General features: G+C 35.4%; 1 protein-coding gene across 1 annotated transcript in view; it reads left to right on the forward strand.

Annotated features, from left to right (window-relative positions):
* LOC139698587 (neurexin 1-like) overlaps window positions 1-19,913 on the forward strand; it is a gene marked incomplete at its 5' end in the record, with an annotated part of 306,469 nt that overhangs the window by 246,457 nt on the left and 40,099 nt on the right. The window contains one exon of the mRNA XM_071597430.1: window positions 13,883-14,032. Within this exon, the coding sequence (XP_071453531.1) occupies window positions 13,883-14,032 (150 nt within the window). The remainder of the gene's footprint in view (window positions 1-13,882; window positions 14,033-19,913) is intronic.

The raw sequence follows: 19,913 nt of genomic DNA on the forward strand, positions 1-19,913 counted from the left end.
CACCTTGGCGATTGTTTCCACAGAGCGCGCAGAAAGTGAAACTGTATTTAGTTCTCGTATTCCAATCATCCCTACCCTTTCTAATTTAAAGGAGTGCAATTCCCGCTAAGGGGCTTTCCATATATTATGCCTCGCGGAATTTATGGGCTTCTCTGACACCTTCCTTTCTCCACGGCCATAAAGTTGTTTTAATCCCCTTCTCTTAACGAACGGCGCTATGCTAACGAACGAAAAACAACTCAAACAAATAGCGACAAACCACAAATGCGAACCCAGAATCGTAGGTGAACTTTATATTGAGCAAGAGCAGAATGTGTTATGTCAGATACACCACAGTGTTGCCTCAAAATGACCATGAAATATTAATTCATTGCTATAGCAACTTCAATGTAACATATCCGAGGTTTTCAGTAGTAAAGTGGCTGATTCAAGTGAACATATCATACTTTTTCAAACCTCACCAAAGGCCTTACAATCTAATAGATACTATAATTGTAATCTCAAAATGCTAAGCACCAAATTTTTAAAGGGAAAAAAAAGAATTTAACATATCAAACATATATTTGCCAAAACATATGCCTGCGTCGGAAAAGAATTAAATATTTAGCATCGAGTACCATTTTGCGCAGTTTATCAAAATGCCATTTGTTTAAATTAGGAGTTGGTGAACCCAAATGTAAAATCGTTGTCTTACTTTTGAGTTTACCTTACAAAAACGACTTAATTCCAATAATTTACTCTAGCTTTGTCCAACAAATATTTGTTTTAATGCCGTAATTTTTATAGACGTTGTGTACCTTGTACGAATACACCCAAATACTTACTAAATTTTGCGTACGATACACATCTCATGTTCAGCATGTAACAGCATGCCTCGGCAGATCTCATAGGCAGCTTGAGAAAAATCCAATACAATGAAGTATTCTAGTTAATAAAAATTCTCGGGAAATCAAATGGTGGAATAGAAAAAGGGATTGGCCCCCTTTTTATCTTAAATTTGTGAATTTTAAACAATTTATGACTGAGTTTTGGGTGCTCCTTACCAATCAAAACTGAACACAGGGATGGTTACCGCGGATGGGTTGCGCCAAGAGAAACATTTTCAAGAACTTACTTAGTATCATCAACAGTACATAATTAAAAATCCATTCCAAAATAATTAAAATCTACGAAGTCAAATATGACATACCAATGTACGCAATTCCCTTCCCTCCCTTTCCTTCCTCACTCCATCCCCGCTAATTTTACCTCCGATCCGTCATCTCACCCTCATCCGTACTTCTCCGAACATATAAAGAGTCTGTTGACTGCGGATACTAAGCTATTTCCGGTACCAAATTTTACTCAATAGTTGCTCCCTTATATAACAAAAAATCAATATTAGAGTCAATTTTCCTCCATACTTGGTTGACTGCAGAAGTTAATAACATCACCAATTTATCCTGAACCCAGAGGTTTGACAAGATTCTTACGTATAAAGCCTAGGGCGAAAATCCCCCTTAGTCTCAAGTTTAAAATGAGTGGTGAAATCTCTTCCTTTAATTTCCAGCTTCAATCTCTTTTCTAATAATGATGCAAAGATCGTATTACAAACCCCATCGCACCAGGGCAGGATACAAATAAATATTGTTAAATTATAGACAGCATGGAGAGGTGACATTTTGGCATGACCTTATTTTCCGGGAGCGATAATGGCTTTTAATAGGTCTAATCAAATTTCCCCTGGGGGTAATGACTGAGATTGCTAGCGAAATGAAAGGTTCATCATCAGGCTGTGAAGTCGTCTCGCGAGGGTATCACTCGTACGAATTCAAACATTTGTGATACTATAGGGTCGTGTTCTTCTGTGATCATAGCTTTTACGCTGTATAATTCTTCACATACTATAAATACTACTTCAATTTCTTCTCTTATTGTTCGCTTTGAGATTAAATCTTCAGTTTCACGAAGATTGAAAAATATTTTATAGCTTTATTTTTATTTATCAATAGATATTTATAAAATTTTCATTTATCCCCTAACCCCCTACGAGCACATTAAAATCGACATTTTATTCACTGTGGGAAATTAACTTTGCCGTTTCATCCTAGGGAATCTTTGTATTTAATAGTTATTTTATAATATAATATACCACAATAATAATTCAATATTTCGTCACATCTGTCTGTTTACCTCCATGCAATTTTCCAAATGTTATGAGCAAATAACGAACGTTCCCCTCACAAGAGTAATAAAGCGATTTTCTGGTTAGTTTCTCTATTTGCTGTGGAAAATTCACCCGTCCTCCGTGTTAATCAATGCTTCCATATATTACCTCTCTTTACTTCATCGCGCATTTGCCGCCTCTATATATAAGATAGGAGTTTTAAAAAGAATTGAAAAATATCACCTTATCCTTTTAATTCTGTCATAAAACAAAAGTCTGGGGAAATTGAGTATTCGTTTTACGCCTTTGATATGATCGTCTTTGCTTCTGTTGCAAAACTACATTGTTATTTTTAGGGACTTTGAGGTGACAAGAGGTAAAGTTTGATGGAATCTGGATACAATCTATATAACGATGGGTTGTATTTTGTTTTCTAGTTCTCTCCAGCCAGTCGTGACCTGCTTCCCTTTGTTGATGTCTTTAAGCAATTGAAAAACAATATACAGCATGCAGTCTCAATTAAGACAAAGTTAGCGACATTTACCTCCAATATAATCGATTTAAGGGTTTGATTTCTCCCTCACATTATAACAAAAGAGGAAGAAACAGTAAAAGTAAGAAATCAAAAACATCTTACATGTATACTGACTTTTTTACCGTATTTATATGATAAAAATCCAAATATGGTAAATATTTTTCTACGGAGTATTGATTGGCGGAGGGAAAATGTAGGCTACAGCAGAAGAAGAACTAATGAGTTAGCGATACTGAGGGAGGAAATGATATAAGATATTTTGGGTGACATGAACAGAGAGGTGAATTCTATAGACCGGGAGATTGATTTGTTCTGTTGCATATGGCTTTCTCATATTGCTATGTCATTTACTCTCGGTAGTTTAGTAGTATGCGCCCTATAGAATACGGTCCTTTAAAACTTACTTCTGGAAGGTACAGAATATTTATAGTGCAAAAAGATTAGCAAATTAAATATTAAAAAATATTCTATGTTACTTAAATTTAAAAAATAATAGGCATGAAATATAATAAAAAATAGAATAATAATGTTTTTAAGGACGTTGCCCTAATCTTATTTAATGCACTTGTGGCATACGCTGACATTTTGTTTGAACGGATATATTTGTACTAGGGAGGAATTCATTTAGCGTACTTGTAAAAATATTGTCATAATTTAAATTGTTTGCGTAGGTTCTCTCTATCCTTTCCCGATACGGTCGAGGGATTTTCATTTCCTTCTTCTGTAGGACGAAAATTGGAAAACGTGGCTAGCCCTCAGGGTGTTAATAAACTTCAGAGTTCCCTTTTGGAGAGGAATCCGCGGCGACCTGACCTTCTACTTGGCCACAACGCCCACTGAGTGACCGAATCCTGACCCCTGCTGGCCTTCCGCACCACGCCTACGTGTCGAAATGCTCAATCGGGATGTCCGCAGTGCAAGGATCTAGAGCTTAGCTTAGATGTGAAACGAATCAATGGAAGAAATCCCTGGTGATGCGTAGATAGTATCAGCTCGATCCTTCTATGAAACAAATAAATCGACGTTGGATACGATCAATTATTACACTCCTACTATCTGAAAAGTCTTTTGCAATGAAATTTTTACCACCGATCAGTCAGAATTAAGAAAAGTTCGTACGGTAGGTAATAAGACTAGATAAAACAAATTTATGTCGATATTTTTTTTATATACAACTCTGGATAATTTATTTAAATCGATATGTTGATAGTGGAGAACAATATTCGATGTAACGACGTTAGTCGATGTATTGCGGATTTGACGAAATTAGTCGATGTAATCCGGTGTTCTAAAAAAATATCGCCATGGCAATGTATAATGTATCATCATCTCTTCTATACTTTTATTTACAATTAATATTAGAAAATGAAAATTCCCTATACCGACCGGATTCAATTCACTATACCGACGAAGGAGGATATTCAGGCAAAGAAATCTGAAAAAAAAGAAAGAGATTAGCGTTAGGGAATAAATTAAGTAAAAGCAAAGTCAAACTAATGATGACGGTTGAGAAATCTACCTTTAAATCAAGGAATTTTTACATTTTAATTTATCAATATTTATATTTTTTAAATGTATCTTATTTTTTCGTCCTAAACTCTGTGGCTTATGAAATGTATGTCTGATAGTTGGGCAAGTACTTGTTCCCATAGTACACCGTATGAACGTGGTAACTAGCCCCTTTCACCATGCCGCCTGTGTGTTTCCAAGATAAGCTTTTTCCCAGAAAATCATACCAGTTGGATTTTAGTTGGCGATGTCCGAAGTCGTCATCCTCATTTGAACCCGAGCTCTCGGATCATTAACCTAACGCTCTAATCCCTAAGCAAGATGTATCTCTCAGTCATTATTACTAACATAAAACTAAAATCAATCCCAGTGCGGATGATTGCTTATAGCAAAAATTTGTGATAATATTTTCATTAAATTTTCTAGCTCCCCTTGCATACCTCAGCATGTTCCCTTTAACTCATATCTCTGTTAACCGACCTTTTCAATTTATAATTCCTCCGCTTCCCTCTTTGTTCCCTTTGTCAACCAATGGCCGGGACCAATCCTTTCTTCTTTCTCTCGTCCTCTGCCCCAACTCACTTTCCAAGCAGCTTCCTCCTGTTCGGAAATATTATTATCACTTTCGCCCGCATGAACCGAGTGACGCATTCGTTGAAAATCAATTTTGATTCCCATGCCGCTGCGTACTCGCCCGAGCAAAATTTCTCATCACTAAACAATTTCAAAGCTAATGCAATTATAATAGGAAATTCACGAATGAATATCGGAATTGATCTTGAAAATATTCCCCGCGTCGACGTAATTGATAACTTTCCATAACTTCCCGTAACCTTTAAAACAAAGTCCTTGCAAGTTTCTATTTTCTATGTACCGCAAACATTATAATTTTATACGCCCAGCTTTTTCAATTTGAACTACCTCTCCCTGGTCTTGAATTACTGGATCCATTTTTTTAAATTAAAATTTTTGCTCGGCGAAAGTAAAGTATAGTTGCCAGTTTGATGATTATATCATTCCGTGGAATGTCGAGAACAGGGTTGAAATACAAATATTCATTTTTATCATTAGAAAAAGAAAATTTGTACTTTTCCACAGATTTATTTGTTACGTACAACGCGCTTCGTGGATGGTTTGGTGAACTAAAACGCGTTGTACGTTACAAATGAATCTGTGCAAATGAAAGTGCAAATTTTGTTTGTCTCATAACGACGAACTTCCACTATATCTCGCCTGAATTTTTTGAATATTTTCATTGTTATATTTATAATTCTCTTATATATATATATATATATATATATATATATATATATATTAATATAGTACAATACACAGTAACACACAATATAGAAACACATAAAAAGAAGAACACTCACACGTTATTTCTTGATATTTCGACAGAAACACTCTGTCCTGAATGTAATGAGCAGTCATTACTTCTATATCTTCAGATGAAGACGGAGTGTTTCCGTCGAAATATCAAGAAATAACGTGTGAGTGTTCATCTTTTTATGTGTTTCTATATTGTGTGTTACTGTGTGTTGTACTATTCGGCACTTCCGTGTTACGTCTACGAAAGCACAATAGTTATATGTATTTATTGGAAACAGATGCACTTGTTTTATCTGATTTATTCGGCTAAATTGCATTGTTTGTTGAATATAAAAATAATACATGTCTTCTATATTTATTGCTACATACTTGGCCTACGGTTGGTAATAAACACTCAGCTGATCCGCCTTCATCTGCAACGCAAAGATACTTGTATCATAAAGTGATTTTGAGAATCAGTGCAATATTGGAGAGGAAATTGATATACTTCCCACCTGTGCATACGTCTTGGAAAACAGCAGCCAAGCACTGTGTGAGGTATACGAGGTTGGTCTGAAACGTTTCCGACCTAACAAAGGTACTGGACATTTTTTATGAAATTTCCTGAGCCGGAAACTTTTTCAGACCACCCTCGTATATAATATATTGTTATAAAAAAATATATATATGTATATATATATATATATAGAGAGAGAGAGAGAGCTTGAATGCATATATATGTATGTGTGTGTAGACACACACACACACACACATATATATATATATATATATATATATATATATATATATATATATATATATATATATATATATATATATATACACGAGGGTCATCCGGAAAGTAGTACCCGTTCGTGAAATAAAGACACAAAAGTAAATATTAACAAACATAAAAAATTTTATTTGAAAGAGGATACTTTAAACTACTTCTCAACATAATCTCCAAGCAAATTAAGGCATTTGTCATAACGTGTGACAAGTTTCTGTATTCCTGCTGCATAGTCCTTCGCCGCCAGCTCATTGAGATACGCGAGGGACCCATCTTGCACAAATTTTTGCATAATGCAGATGGTGTTTAACAATTTCATGAACAATTGTTCGAGAAACATTGGGAAAATGCTCACAGATGTCATCAATTGTGACGCGCCGATCGTTCCTCACGAATTCGTCAACTGAGCTCACCAGTTGGTCTGTAATGACAGACGGTCTCCCCGAACGCTCATCGTCGTGTGTGTTCCCCCTCCCCATGTTGAAGTTGCGACACCACCGCCGAACAGACGACTCGTCCATTACATTGTCTCCATACACCTCCTTTAATTGGCGATGAATATCACATGGGCGAACGTTTCTTGCATTGAGGAATTTAATCACTGCCCTCACTTCACAACTGGCGGCGTTCTCAATTTTTTTAAACATTGTAAACAATCACAGAAACAACACAGGCAATGCTAGCGTCACGCAACTTGGCTCAGAGAAGGCAGACAAGCCACTGAAGCTATCTGACCTCGTCCAGCGGCTACTCGCGTCGTCAGCACTTCATGCGGCACTAACGGGTACTACTTTCCGGATGACCCTCGTATGTATGTATATATATATATACGAGTATATTCACACACTACTTCTGTCTCTAAGTTTTCTATGTTTTATATGTGCACATGCCCCCTAGATTGAGTACGTATTTTTATATATACTTTCCCTTCATTTTTGTTTCATTCAACGCATCAATACCATAATTCCCCAATTTGCATCCACCCACCTTCAAATTCAACTCTTCCGAGCTATTTTTTTTGTAACAAGCCCCTTAAAAATAGTCTCCTTTGCCTCTTCACTTAATTCCATTAGTGCTCAAGTCCTTTGCAACGTACTCCTTCAATTTTGTCGGTTTCCTTGGCCCATCTCCCGTTCCTTTGCATCAATTTTCTTACGTAAACTAAAGTCACCCCAATTGCGCTGTCACTTGGACTAATTATGAGGAATTCAGATGCCTATTGACTTATTTTCCTCGTTTTCTGCTCTATGAGAAGCATCACAGTGGATCATCAGATGAATTTTTGCAAGGAAACGCATGGTTCCGTAGTGATCAGTATGGTATCAAGGTGAATTATAATTTTGTGTAGGTAGTGCTGACCAATTAGTGGTGGAAGGACTTTCGCTGTTACTTTGAATCCACGGTCGATTGGGCAAAGTTCAGTCAAATGCAAAGAACCGAGTTATCACGTCCATACCCCAATTTCGTTCAGAAGTATTTTTATTCTTTTAGCCAGAAATTTTACTGTAACCTTATTTTCAATCTTTGTATTTTTTAAATTAACTCTAATCTACACTCTGCGATGAAATAACATATTTATTCGCGTGTTTCTCAACCTTTCAGCAGTCACCATGCGTTTAAATATGCTAAATTACAATATATTTATAAGTATTGATGTTGAGAGTCACACGGCGCTTACCACGGTCGTATGTGTCGTTTTTTCTTGATTTAGGGTTAATTCTGATTCGGCGCGAAACGGTATGTTTTGTTTATTATGTTTTTTTAAATTTCACTGCCTTAAAAGTGAACGTAAATTGCGCTGCATGATAAATAATCATTACTAACCATTTTCAGCGATAGGGGATTTCCTGCGTGGTGATATTGTGAACCTATTGCAAACTCTTGCACCCGAAAGATAAAAACCTCAACCGCCGTTGCAAATCAGACTCATTTTGCATCCCCTGCATTTTCCAGAAGGTTGCACCGTTGATCATTGCACTCGAGTCAGGCGTGATGTGTTTATTCCCAGAGGCAATGCGTGCGCAGCCATGAGTCGGAAGTATCGACGCAATCAGCGAACAAGTTGCCGCATTAACCACCATGTGTACCCTCGGCTAGGATAATAGGGATTTGGAGTTCACCTGTACCAGGGGAAAGGGAAGAATTAAAGTTGCAGATCCATTATCCCTTTGATAGCTTATCTTTTAACGTTTTTAGCATCTGCCGATGGATTTATCTTGGAATATATATATATATATATATATATATATATATATATATATATATATATATATATATATATATATATATATATATATATATATACAGGGAAAGGAACTGCCCCCCCTACCCTGATGTGTGAATTACACACGCCATTGGGCTTAGCACTGGGTAAACTCTACCATCGCCTACCAAACCGACCTTAAACACAGTAATCGGGTTGATTACTGTGTTTATGGTCTATATATATATATATATTTATTTATTTATTTATTCATTTATCAAGAGTTGTGGTGAGTGTATCGCGGTGATGGCGTAGAACAAGACACCAAGAAGCCTATAAGTTGGCGAAAGCTGATATAACGCTATAAGAAGGTACCAATCGTCAGCTAGATGGATGAGGAGGTAACATCAAGTTTATGAAATTGAATGTCTGTCCGGAATGGCTGGCGTTTTCCCATGGGAATCGGATTTCTTTCCGTCTCTTGTGAACTCAACTGTCCATTTCAGAAAGAACGTGCCCCAACACTCGCTTAGGTATAGTATGAAAAGAAATTCGGAATTAAAAGGTGACGTTGTTCCTGCTTTCTTCGAATAGACAGACACTTGCTGTACTCCCAAGCAACATGATTCTTTATTTCTTGTGAGTACCTGAAAACTATACGAATAGATATCCGCCACGCAATTAGCCATGGTACCCAACCCCCTCGGAATATTTAAAATTGATCTTCTATCCTTGGTATACAATTAACCTAGCCGTATCATGGGAGGGCAAATTTGTAACCAATAGCATACTATATTAATATTTCTTAATAAATAACATCTCTCCATTTAATTCCATGCGAGTTTATTTAAACTTTGAACTAGAATGCTGAAGTAATTTTCTAGTTAGTTTTTAGCAGTTTTATGCGGAGCATTGACCCCCGTACACCAAAGCCTATTTAGGGATACTAAAATGAAATCGGATAGCAAGAGACATCATTGTTCCCTTTTCCTTTTCTTCTAGGAAACAGAAATGGCATTACTCTCAAAGAGCATAGTTAGCCATGTTATCCAGTTATCTGCAAGAATACAAACTCATTTATTATGTTAAATGGTTGAATTTGCGCGACAATGAGTACAGGTGCTATGTTTTAGACTTAAGTAGCAAAGAAATGGTTTTTTTGGTAGGGATTATTTTATGCCTTGAAGAGAATATTATGTTCATTTTACAAATCAGATCAAAGAATTAGGTTTTCGATAGACCTAATGTGGATTGAAATGTTATGATTCCCCATTGCTTATGTTTCAAGATTATTTTATAACATTATATCATTGTAATTTATGGTTTCCGGCGTAACTTCATGGAATCGATTCACATTGCAAATGAAAAATTAGTAACTTTGTGATTCTACTGAAAATTTATTACGAGACGACCCGGGTTTCGATGTTCAACGTGAAGATGGACGTGGAAATCCGGGTCGTCTCGGAACAAATTTTCATCTGAATCACAAAGTTACTATTTTTTCATTTTCAATTAAATCATTTTACTGATTTTAGCTTATTGAACAAATTTAGACACAAAGTCATAGGTGCTTTTCGATTTAGTGAGCTTTTACTTAAATTTATTTCAAAATATATTTGAAAAATATCAATAGATTATTGCCAGCTTTCCTCTAATACGTGTTTGGACCCAGAGCACTCCATCGTCAAAACAAATTAGACTGATCAAAATAGACACATGCGGCTATTGTGTACAAGTGTGTATGTACCTAACGAAATTCTAAACAGTTCTAATTTTATTTTCTAATATAGAACGCATGTAGCTACTTGTATTTTCTTTTAAATGAAAGACGATCTATCTATTTTGCGTCTTACAGCGCAATGGATTATCTGCTGGTGAGCATATTTCTTCTAGCGATCTCACATCTTCTCACTTTTCGTTTTTTGATTCCCAAAGAAGAGAAAAAATGTGTATATATAGCTACCCATAATGGGATAATTGGGCTTTAAAAGACAGATACCGCAAATAATGCCAGCTACCGACCGTAAGAGACCAATAGCGGACCTTGAGAACAAAACAGAGAAATTGAAATCGTCTATTGCGTATATTCGTCGAGTATTTAGCGTATTGTGGCAATGAGCGTCTCCAAGCAAGAGTTCGACCATTCAAATGCGTTTGGCTACGATAACCAGTAAAAATTATTCACCGTGTGCCGATATTTTTCGGCAATATATTCTGAATTAATGCCTGCAGCTGCAGGAAGACAGATTCCTTTGTGGAGTTTAGAAAAACACAAGAAAGCTAAGGTTAAGTAGTAGTAACACTCAAGTTAATGGGCACCGCATACGCTAGACATGAAAATTTCCTTTGCTATGGTAATTTACATTCTATAAAACATCACTTCATCTCATCTGCTTGAAGATTCTTTTAAAATTATAATCAGTCACTTTATGGTTTTTTAATTTGGATACAAGGGATTCATATTGCCTCTTGACAGAATAATCTTCCCTTACGTATATGAGCAAAGACTAATTAAATATATCGGTGGGTTTTTTTAAGATTTCGTTTAAAATATTCTTATGGCAAAACATGCAACGGCAAACATGACAGTCGCGAGCACGAATCCGCTTGGGCTTTGCCTTTTAATGCCATAATTTTTAATAGAGTAATTATCGGTGCATAATAATGGCATTGGAGCGCAATATGTTTTGTGGTTGTGATTTTTTTATACCCATTTTTATTGGTACTCTTTTAGGTCGAGAGATACGCTCAGCAAAAGGTGTTAGAACAAGTGAAAGACTGAGGAACTCGCGAGCGTCACAAATCTCCTACGCATAGAAGTAACTTGTATTTCAAGCCGTTTAACATTTTACATTATTATTATCATCACCGTTAATCCAAAAAAATATTTACCTTTTGTCGGGAATAGGTACTCTTATTCAACCATCCATTGTATGAGGAAAATATTTATCATGTTTGTTCATAAATTATGAAGTAGCTAAAATATTTCTCAAAAATAAATTATTTCAGGCAGAACTTAAGGCAACTCAGCGGCAGATCTTCAGGGAATTGCAAAACCATAAAACAAAAGTGACTTTTTTCTGTAATACATGATTGCTGTTCTGAAACTACGCAAGGTTCAAGAATGAGTGCCATAACGCGTGGTTTTTGTCACGTTCTTACATCGTTTTTGTTACTGGATGAAAGTTACTTTCACCAAATTTTTAAAATTGATCGAATGGAAACGTATGCGCATGAATGTAAGGATCCCTAGCAACACGAATGGTTGCTTCACATTCATCACCGGCGTCAAACGACGACGGCAAAACGAAGGCTTCGTAGTATCCTAGCAGCAACATGTATAACCCGGTGATTTATTTTATTACATACCCCGCAGGATGCGTGGAAACCGGTACACTTCGATTCTGTGTTCATCTACCGTCGCAAAAATAACTATTTTAAGAATAATTTTCTTCAATGTCCATTTCACCATCCTCAAAACCGGACTCTGATGGCTAAATTATATATGCCTATGGCTAAGGAGAAATTACTGCGAAAATGGGGAACGAATCTCGGCAGTTCGAAAGCTCGAACAATTTACCGGGTGAGTGTCCTTTTAAATATAGGTATTCTATTTTTATTCTATTGTGCCGTCCCATTATATATATATATATATATATATATATTTATATTTGTGTGTGTGCACATACACATATGCATTATTTTTTTATATATTTATGCACACACACTATATATATATCTATATATATTTATTTGTTTGTGTGTGTGTGTGTTTATGTGTTGATCATTAGCTTAGCAGATTCGTAAAAGTAATTTTTATTAATGAATGAAGAAAAATATTATGGTGACCCAACAAGTTTTATTAGATCTACCAGGCAACTAGATGAATTCTCTATTTAAGTTTCTATTGCATTGGCAGCAGACCCGTTTTTCTGCGCGTCTTTTTTAATTAACCAGTCCCATGAATGTATCTGGTGTAACGTCTACTGCACCTGAAATTTGTGACCAAGACATAATTCATCAACTTATTCCTGCTCCATTGTCTCGAGCCTGGGATAATGGTCGAGCCCTGAGAGAGGAGCCTGGTCCGAAGCAATATGAAAGCAACCAGATGAAACGTCGACCTCATTTCATTTCTGCCATTACCTTGATTTCACACAGCTTCCGCTGAGTGATATTAATAACGGCTCATTTCATCAAGACCACGAAAAAATGTCCAAATGTAGCATTGAATGGTGTCAAAAAATTTTTAATCAAGGCCGTTAAAAAATAAAAACAATTCTAAATTATTATTTATAAAAATCGTAAATATATTGAAGCTTTTCCAAATTTTATAAATTTTTTGTCATTGCTCCAAAAATATACGATTAATTCATTTTCAAACCCTTAAAGTTAATATAGCCCTTAATTAAAAGAGAATCAGAAAAAAATTGTAAAAGAAATCGATTCTCTACCCTGTCAGGAGTTTAAATAGGACCTACTGTCTCACATGTTCTCTCACGTACTTAGTTTTGAAATAAATTGCACTTCACTAGTTTATTTAAATGATTTTCGGGTCGGGTCACGATTGTTAATGTAGATTTACTGTTTTTAGTTCTTAAATGTTTTGACATAATATTGATATAATTTCTACATTTGCATAGCCAATACTTCATGGTAGGAGAGGAAAACATTAGTCAAGGAGTACACACGAGCCATACGAGAGAACTATGAACGAGTATGATGCTGTCCGCTTAATGGCAGACATGATAATTCTGTGAAGCATTAAAATTATCAAAAGTGAACGAAAAGTAGAAAAAGTAATCTTTATTTGTATGTGAGGTTTTGTAAAGACAGGACATTACGGTTTAATTATTCATACACACATTAGCCACTCGCACATTAGTTCAATTTATATTTGCATTTCTTCATTCTCTGCCACCATTTTCATCCCATGCAAAAGGGATTTGCATTTTGTAAGTGAGATTTTGTATACGCTAAAATATTATTCAACCTATATTAAATCAACAAATTACTCCATATGTGAAAATCTGTAATAAATTTAGAGAATTTTTCCAACGTTTAAAGTTATATTTTCTAATTAAAATATAATTTTCTAAGATTCGTTTAGGATATTTATGGTTACAATCGTATGCCATCCGATGCTACAGGAGAACCCAAATAAATGGTTGCTATATTAGCATCTTTAAATACACAGGTATAAACCTGTGTATTAAAAAATGGCATTTTGACATTTTTAGAATAATTCACCTTGCCAATTTAAATTTTATCGCCAAGCAACAATTTTTTATTCATTGCCGATTTATTATGATAATACTAAGGGAGCGTGGTAATATCCTATGTAACTATAACCGTATAACGTCAACGTGCCGTTACCTTCCTTTGCAGACAAAGCTCCGTCGGAAGCCACATTCAGGGGCTCCGAATTCCTGTCCTATGACCTGGGCTTAAGCGGCGGTGGACCAATTGTCGGGGCCCAAGACGCCGTGTCTCTCCACTTCAAGACCCGGCAACCCAGTGGGCTGCTCTTCTACACGGGTAAGGCGCTCTTCTTCACGAGAAATATACATGAATAGGTGACTTGAGCGATTCATGATTTGAGAATGCGTTTAACTTTACATTGGCATACTTAAACCTCTCCCAGGGCACCCCCATTCTATATTAACCTAGATGTTCATCCAGAGAACCTCATTAAGTATTAAATCTGCACTACAAGGAAAATGCTATTCAATGCTTGCTTGTCTTTGGGAAACCATTTTTGGTCCAGGTAGTCGAGACATGCTAAGTGCCAATGGGAAAATGAGTCTTTACATCAAGAATCAAATATTTCAGTAGGGATAAAAATAGTCAAGTTTTCATGTTTTATGTAATTGTTTTTACTATATTTCATGAATCTTTTCCACATGTTTTAAAAATAACTTTATTCAGTTACATCTTCATTTTTTTCATATTGAAATCACGCGTTCAAGTTAAAATGCCCATATTTATTACATTTACATGTAACACTTGTTTGATAAAAACATAAATCGTTTAATTTACAGTATTTTTAATTAAGTTACAAAACTTATATGTTTCTCATTATTCAGTCCCACAACGTAGTTTTGGATATTTTTCGGTGAAATGAAAACGTATCTCTTCAATAGACAGAATTAATTCATTTTGATAGAGTGTACACCAGACATTTCACAAGACACGATAATATTGGTAGATAATTATTTATCTATATTTTGTTGAACATTTATTGCTTTTTTAGGTATATTACTATCTTTTCATTGTCATATTAAATGTTTTTATCAATCTTTTTAGTTCTTATTTTTTTCCTTCAATTTTTGTTTTCATTTCCTTGCATTCTATGTATCCTATTGAATATTTATTACCAGTATTCATTCTAATTCATAGTCCAATTTCATAATTTCGAAAAGATTCCATATTTCATCAAACTAGCAGCTTATTTTTAAAAATTTAAGTATATTTCAGCTGCAATATTTCTTAATTTTATCTATCGTTTGACCATGAATAATATATTCCAGATTTTCCGCGATTTTCCCTAAATTACGTAAATTGGAAATATTTTAATAATTCAATCATCCCAATCCATATTGAAAACATTTTTTTGGTTATAATGTATCAACTTTCTTATTAAACCATGTATTTTTGGCATTGTATTTCCTCATAAAAATTAATACTGTACCATTGACCTTAATATCGGAAGGCCCATAAGGCACATCTGTTGACTCAACACTTGATTTCTGACATTAAATTTCAACGGAAAAACGTTGGTACTAGGCCTCCCGAAGTTGTTGCAATGAAGTTTTTTACTCTTAGAAGATATAAAGTTGAAAAATATTCGATTAACTTTTCATATTTTGCAAAGATTTGACCTTTCCTTTTCTCCCTCTCACTCAACTTTTATTTTCTTCTGCTTAGCTCCCTTCTTTCTTCTTTCTAATCTCCATTTTTTTGTTATTCCCTGCCTCTTTTCCTCGGAACAAGTATTTTATAATAGTTAAGTTTTTATTAGATTATTTTTTATTTAAAACTAGCTGAATACCCGGCTTTGCACGGGTTAGGGAGAAACAATAATATAAATATACTACATAAATAAAAACAACAAATTATAAAGTACAGTAATACAATACTTCATACAAATTTAAGAATCTTTTTTATTTAACACCTGTTTATAAACTACAATTTTTGTTTCATATCCAGGAGAAAGAATATATAAATTTTTAGGCGAACCTACTCTGGAGCAAGCAACATAAAGTTACCCGTGGCTAAAACATGGCGATCTTAGATCAACACCACAAAACTTTAAAGACTGTCCCTGTGATTTATTAATGGTAATTGAAAAAGCTAGCCGGACTGGAAACTGTAATCTTTTAAAGTTGAAGGGAAGATCAGTTGGGATTGGAATAAAAATTATTTCACCTTTTCCAGTTAAAATGACTGCCTGGATTATATTTTTCATTAATTATGTCACACACAATCGTGTCCCATTGCAGAGTTTTGGTAGATCTAAATTTCGCAATAAAATGATTGGAGATCCTACTTTAAGTATAAGGCGATGTTGAGGCAATCCAGCTGGATCAAGTGAATTTAGGAATTCCGTTGGATAATTGACGGCTTCGTCAGCATCCACTACGGTATCAACCGATTTATATTCAATCACGTCTCCTGGCAGCATGGCTAGTATCTCCTTGTTAATTTCATTATCATCATCGTTCTTAGGAGCAAGAATGGCTCTTTCTCGCAACCATTCTAAATTTTTATAATTTTGATTAACGTTAGGATAGACTGCTCGTATCATATCGCGGACAGTTTTCACCGATACACATAAATCTGATGACAATTTTATCATACCAGATGCTTCAATAACTAATCTATCTTCTCCAATCTCCTAAAGTTTATTTGCAAAATTTTGAGCATTCCCATCTCTTAAGAGGATTCGCATGTTTTGTTTAAGGCTAATTTCTTGGACATGATTCCATAGAACAGAATGTTTTAAACAGGCATAAATTTCATCGGCTGGAGTCGATTTTGGAATGACAGGCAGATTTTGACTGAAGTCTCCACACAGGAGTACCAGAGCTCCTCCCATTAAACTGCAGTTTCCTCTAAGATCTTGAAGTGTTGCGTTGAGGGCCTCAAGAGATTTTTTATGAGCCATCGTACACTCATCCCATACTATCAATTTACATTCTATAAGAACTTGTGCCTGGCCGCTTGTTTTGTTTATATGACATGTGGGATTTTCTTGTCGGGAAATATTAAGTGGCAACTTAAGGGCAGAGTGGGCTGTTCTTCCTCCTTCCATTAATGTCGCTGCAATACCTGAAGATGCAACGGCTAGAGCAATTAATCCATGAACCCTGATTTCAGCGAGAACTAAATTAATTAAAAATGTTTTTCCCGTGCCACCAGCAGTATCAAGAAAAATGATACCTCCTCCTTGTTTATCTACTTGATCCATTATTGTTTCGTACGCGAATTTCTGATCTTCATTAAGAAGTGGCTTTTTATCCGCGATGTATGCTTCTAAGTCTAAGACATTGTAGCTAGTTTCACGTATATAATCTGGATAAAATACACCCTGTTGATCTTGTACAGGTGCAAAAAGACCGAGTTCCACTAAAGTCTTGTTAACAATGGTGATACACTTTTCCTCCAAAATAATCAAAGTTTTATTAAAAATGTCGGAGTTAAACGTAATATCCAATGTAGGATTTTCACTTCGAATTTTAGCCAGTATATCCTCACTCATTGATTCTTTATATTTTTCCCATATTGTTTTTGGGTTAGATGGATTACAGGAGGTTATTATGATGGCAAACAAAATTCGGATTTGTCCTGGAAGAGAAATCAAACTGGCCTCTCGCAATGAGTCATCCCAGTGTTGATCTCCTTCTAGCAACCCTAAATTCTGGCAAGCTTCTCTGAATGTCTCACATATTTCTCCGTTTACCGTTCTTAATTCTGCAAATGAGCGAGGTCCTCTAATGGTATGTAGAAGCATTCTTAAAAAATAACATTCGGCGTTGTTAGGATGGACTGTGTAGACTCGGCCCAATGCGTCACATGAATAAATATTATTCTCAGGATCAAAGTTGCCCATTTTTCTTCTACAAAAGACTTTCCTTGATGTATTCCACGTATAATATCTCGGCAATTCTGAATACAATAGTGTTCTTGCAAAAGTATCCTGCTGGCATAGTTGGAAAAATGCTGTTTCTATGACAGCAAAAAAGTAAACAAATTACATACATACAAACAAACACTCTCCTTTATATATATAGATAATTTGCGTGTTTTACTATTAGTTAAATATCTGATTGCAATTGAATCTCCCATGCATTCACAATTAATTGACAATAATCTGTGTATCCCGCTATTAATTGAAGTAATTTTGTAAAATAAGGAGTTCTTTGTAAGAGTCATTCCGGTACAACGAATTACAAGCTAATAATAAAATATAAGTTTATAGAATCGCATTCTATAAACACTTCATGAGATGCGTTTTCCACATTTTGGGGCGTCATTGATGTATCGGATTTGCGAAATACAAGGCATGTTCAAAAAATGATGATACTTTTAATGAATGCTTTATTTGATTAGTTACCCTTTTATTATTCTTATTGCCTTCAAAATAAAGCCCTTGACTCATACGACCCTCGCAAAGTTTTTTTCCAACTTTTGATTGACGCCTGGAACGCTCCTTTCGGGATAGTCTTTTAAGTCTGCGGTTATAATTTTGTAGGATATCTTCAATAGTTTCAAATCGGTGTCCTTTCAGGATCGATTTCGAATTAGGAAGTAGGAAAATGGGATCTGGAGCAAGATCAAGAGAGTAGGGTGGCTGGGGGATTACCCATGTGCTGTTTTTTTGCCAAAAAATCACTTAAAATTTGAGATGTGTGCGCCCCTGCGTTGTCTTGTGACTCCATAATTAACGAAAACATAATAATTATACTTTGAACGAGATCTCGTCAGTGATTGTGTTTTATCAAATTGAATATCATTTCGTCTCAGATGTCTAACCGGGGAAATATTATTGAATAATTATTGTGATTATTATTATCATAGACACATTAAATATTAATCAGCATTTTTTTCAGTCGAAAAACTATTAATTGCTGAAAAAAAGGAAGTATTATATGGAAAAATTCATGATAAACCTTGGTAACCTTTATACTCGCAATGGTGCTCCTATTAAATTCATGATTTTATTTAACAGGACTCATTATTTTCAGCTACCGGAATAATAATATAGATTCATTTTGAACTTACACTCCAATTATGTCGAAACGTACATTTGCCTCCTATTTTCAATATTTAATCAAATAATGTGTGATCAGATGTCGTATTTAATGGAGTCTAAGGAATTAATAACCTAAATGAACTGTAGGACTTTTTAAGTAAAATTAACGTTTCCAAATATCACTTTTCTATTCAGTACCCTTAGGTTTGGAAGCAGTTAAACTCTAGGTTTGACAGTTTTCGCAGACTAGCTAGTTACGTACGGTTTGTTTCCTTCCAAATACATAAGCGGAAAAAATGGTGCGAATTAAATGATTCCCATTTACGAAAACAGTTACAAACAGAAAGGAACAAAATCGGAATTGTGTATTTCCTATTTTCAACCGATTCCTCACTTAAAAGTTCAACTTTTTGAATCGGTTAAACTATTGGTTCTGCTAGCGGAAAATAGCGATAAATGAGTTTAAGATTAAGAAAAGTCGTTTGGCGGAATAAGTTGTATGATTTAGGTAACCAGTTTATTGAGCCCATGTAATCTAAATAACTGATCAACTATGATTCATTGGTTTACCTTTGATCTGTTTTTTCGATTAAGTGTATGTACGTCATTAATACTTCTTTATAACCCATGGGTTAAAATGTCTTTTAGAGTGCTCCTCTGTTTTGTTAATTTACGCTCGAAAGCATTAATTACAATAAGTACGACTACACTGCCTGATTCAAAGTATGCATCTTGCATCGCTTCTTTTTTCCCCACAATTGATGAATAAGCTAATCACTTCAAATCGGGATCGAGATGGTGCGGGGGCTAACGTACTGGCTTCCCACCCTGAGGGCCCGGGTTCAAATCCCGGCGGTGTTGAATATTTTTCAGAGGTATCTCGATCCCTACTTGAGGTGCTTTGTGGAGGGCACTTTGAGTGAGTACGCCGTCCGTCGGATGAGACGTTAAACTGCGGACCCCTTGGCGCCTTCCGTAAAGAGTAGGCTAATGCCGACGCCGGGTTTCTCTCCACCCTTCATATTTTCCTGTCCATCCCCTATGGCGCAAATGACCTCAGCAGTCGGTCGCCTCCTCTAAAAACTACTACTACTACTACAGTTTATTTTACGCGTATTAATCAGTTTCATTCTAAGGGCATTATCAAAATATTCTCAGTGACCA

The sequence above is a fragment of the Hetaerina americana genome, unplaced genomic scaffold, assembly GCF_022747635.1.
Source record: "Hetaerina americana unplaced genomic scaffold, ioHetAmer1.1.p SCAF_9, whole genome shotgun sequence".
Classification (NCBI taxonomy): Eukaryota; Metazoa; Arthropoda; class Insecta; order Odonata; family Calopterygidae; genus Hetaerina; species Hetaerina americana.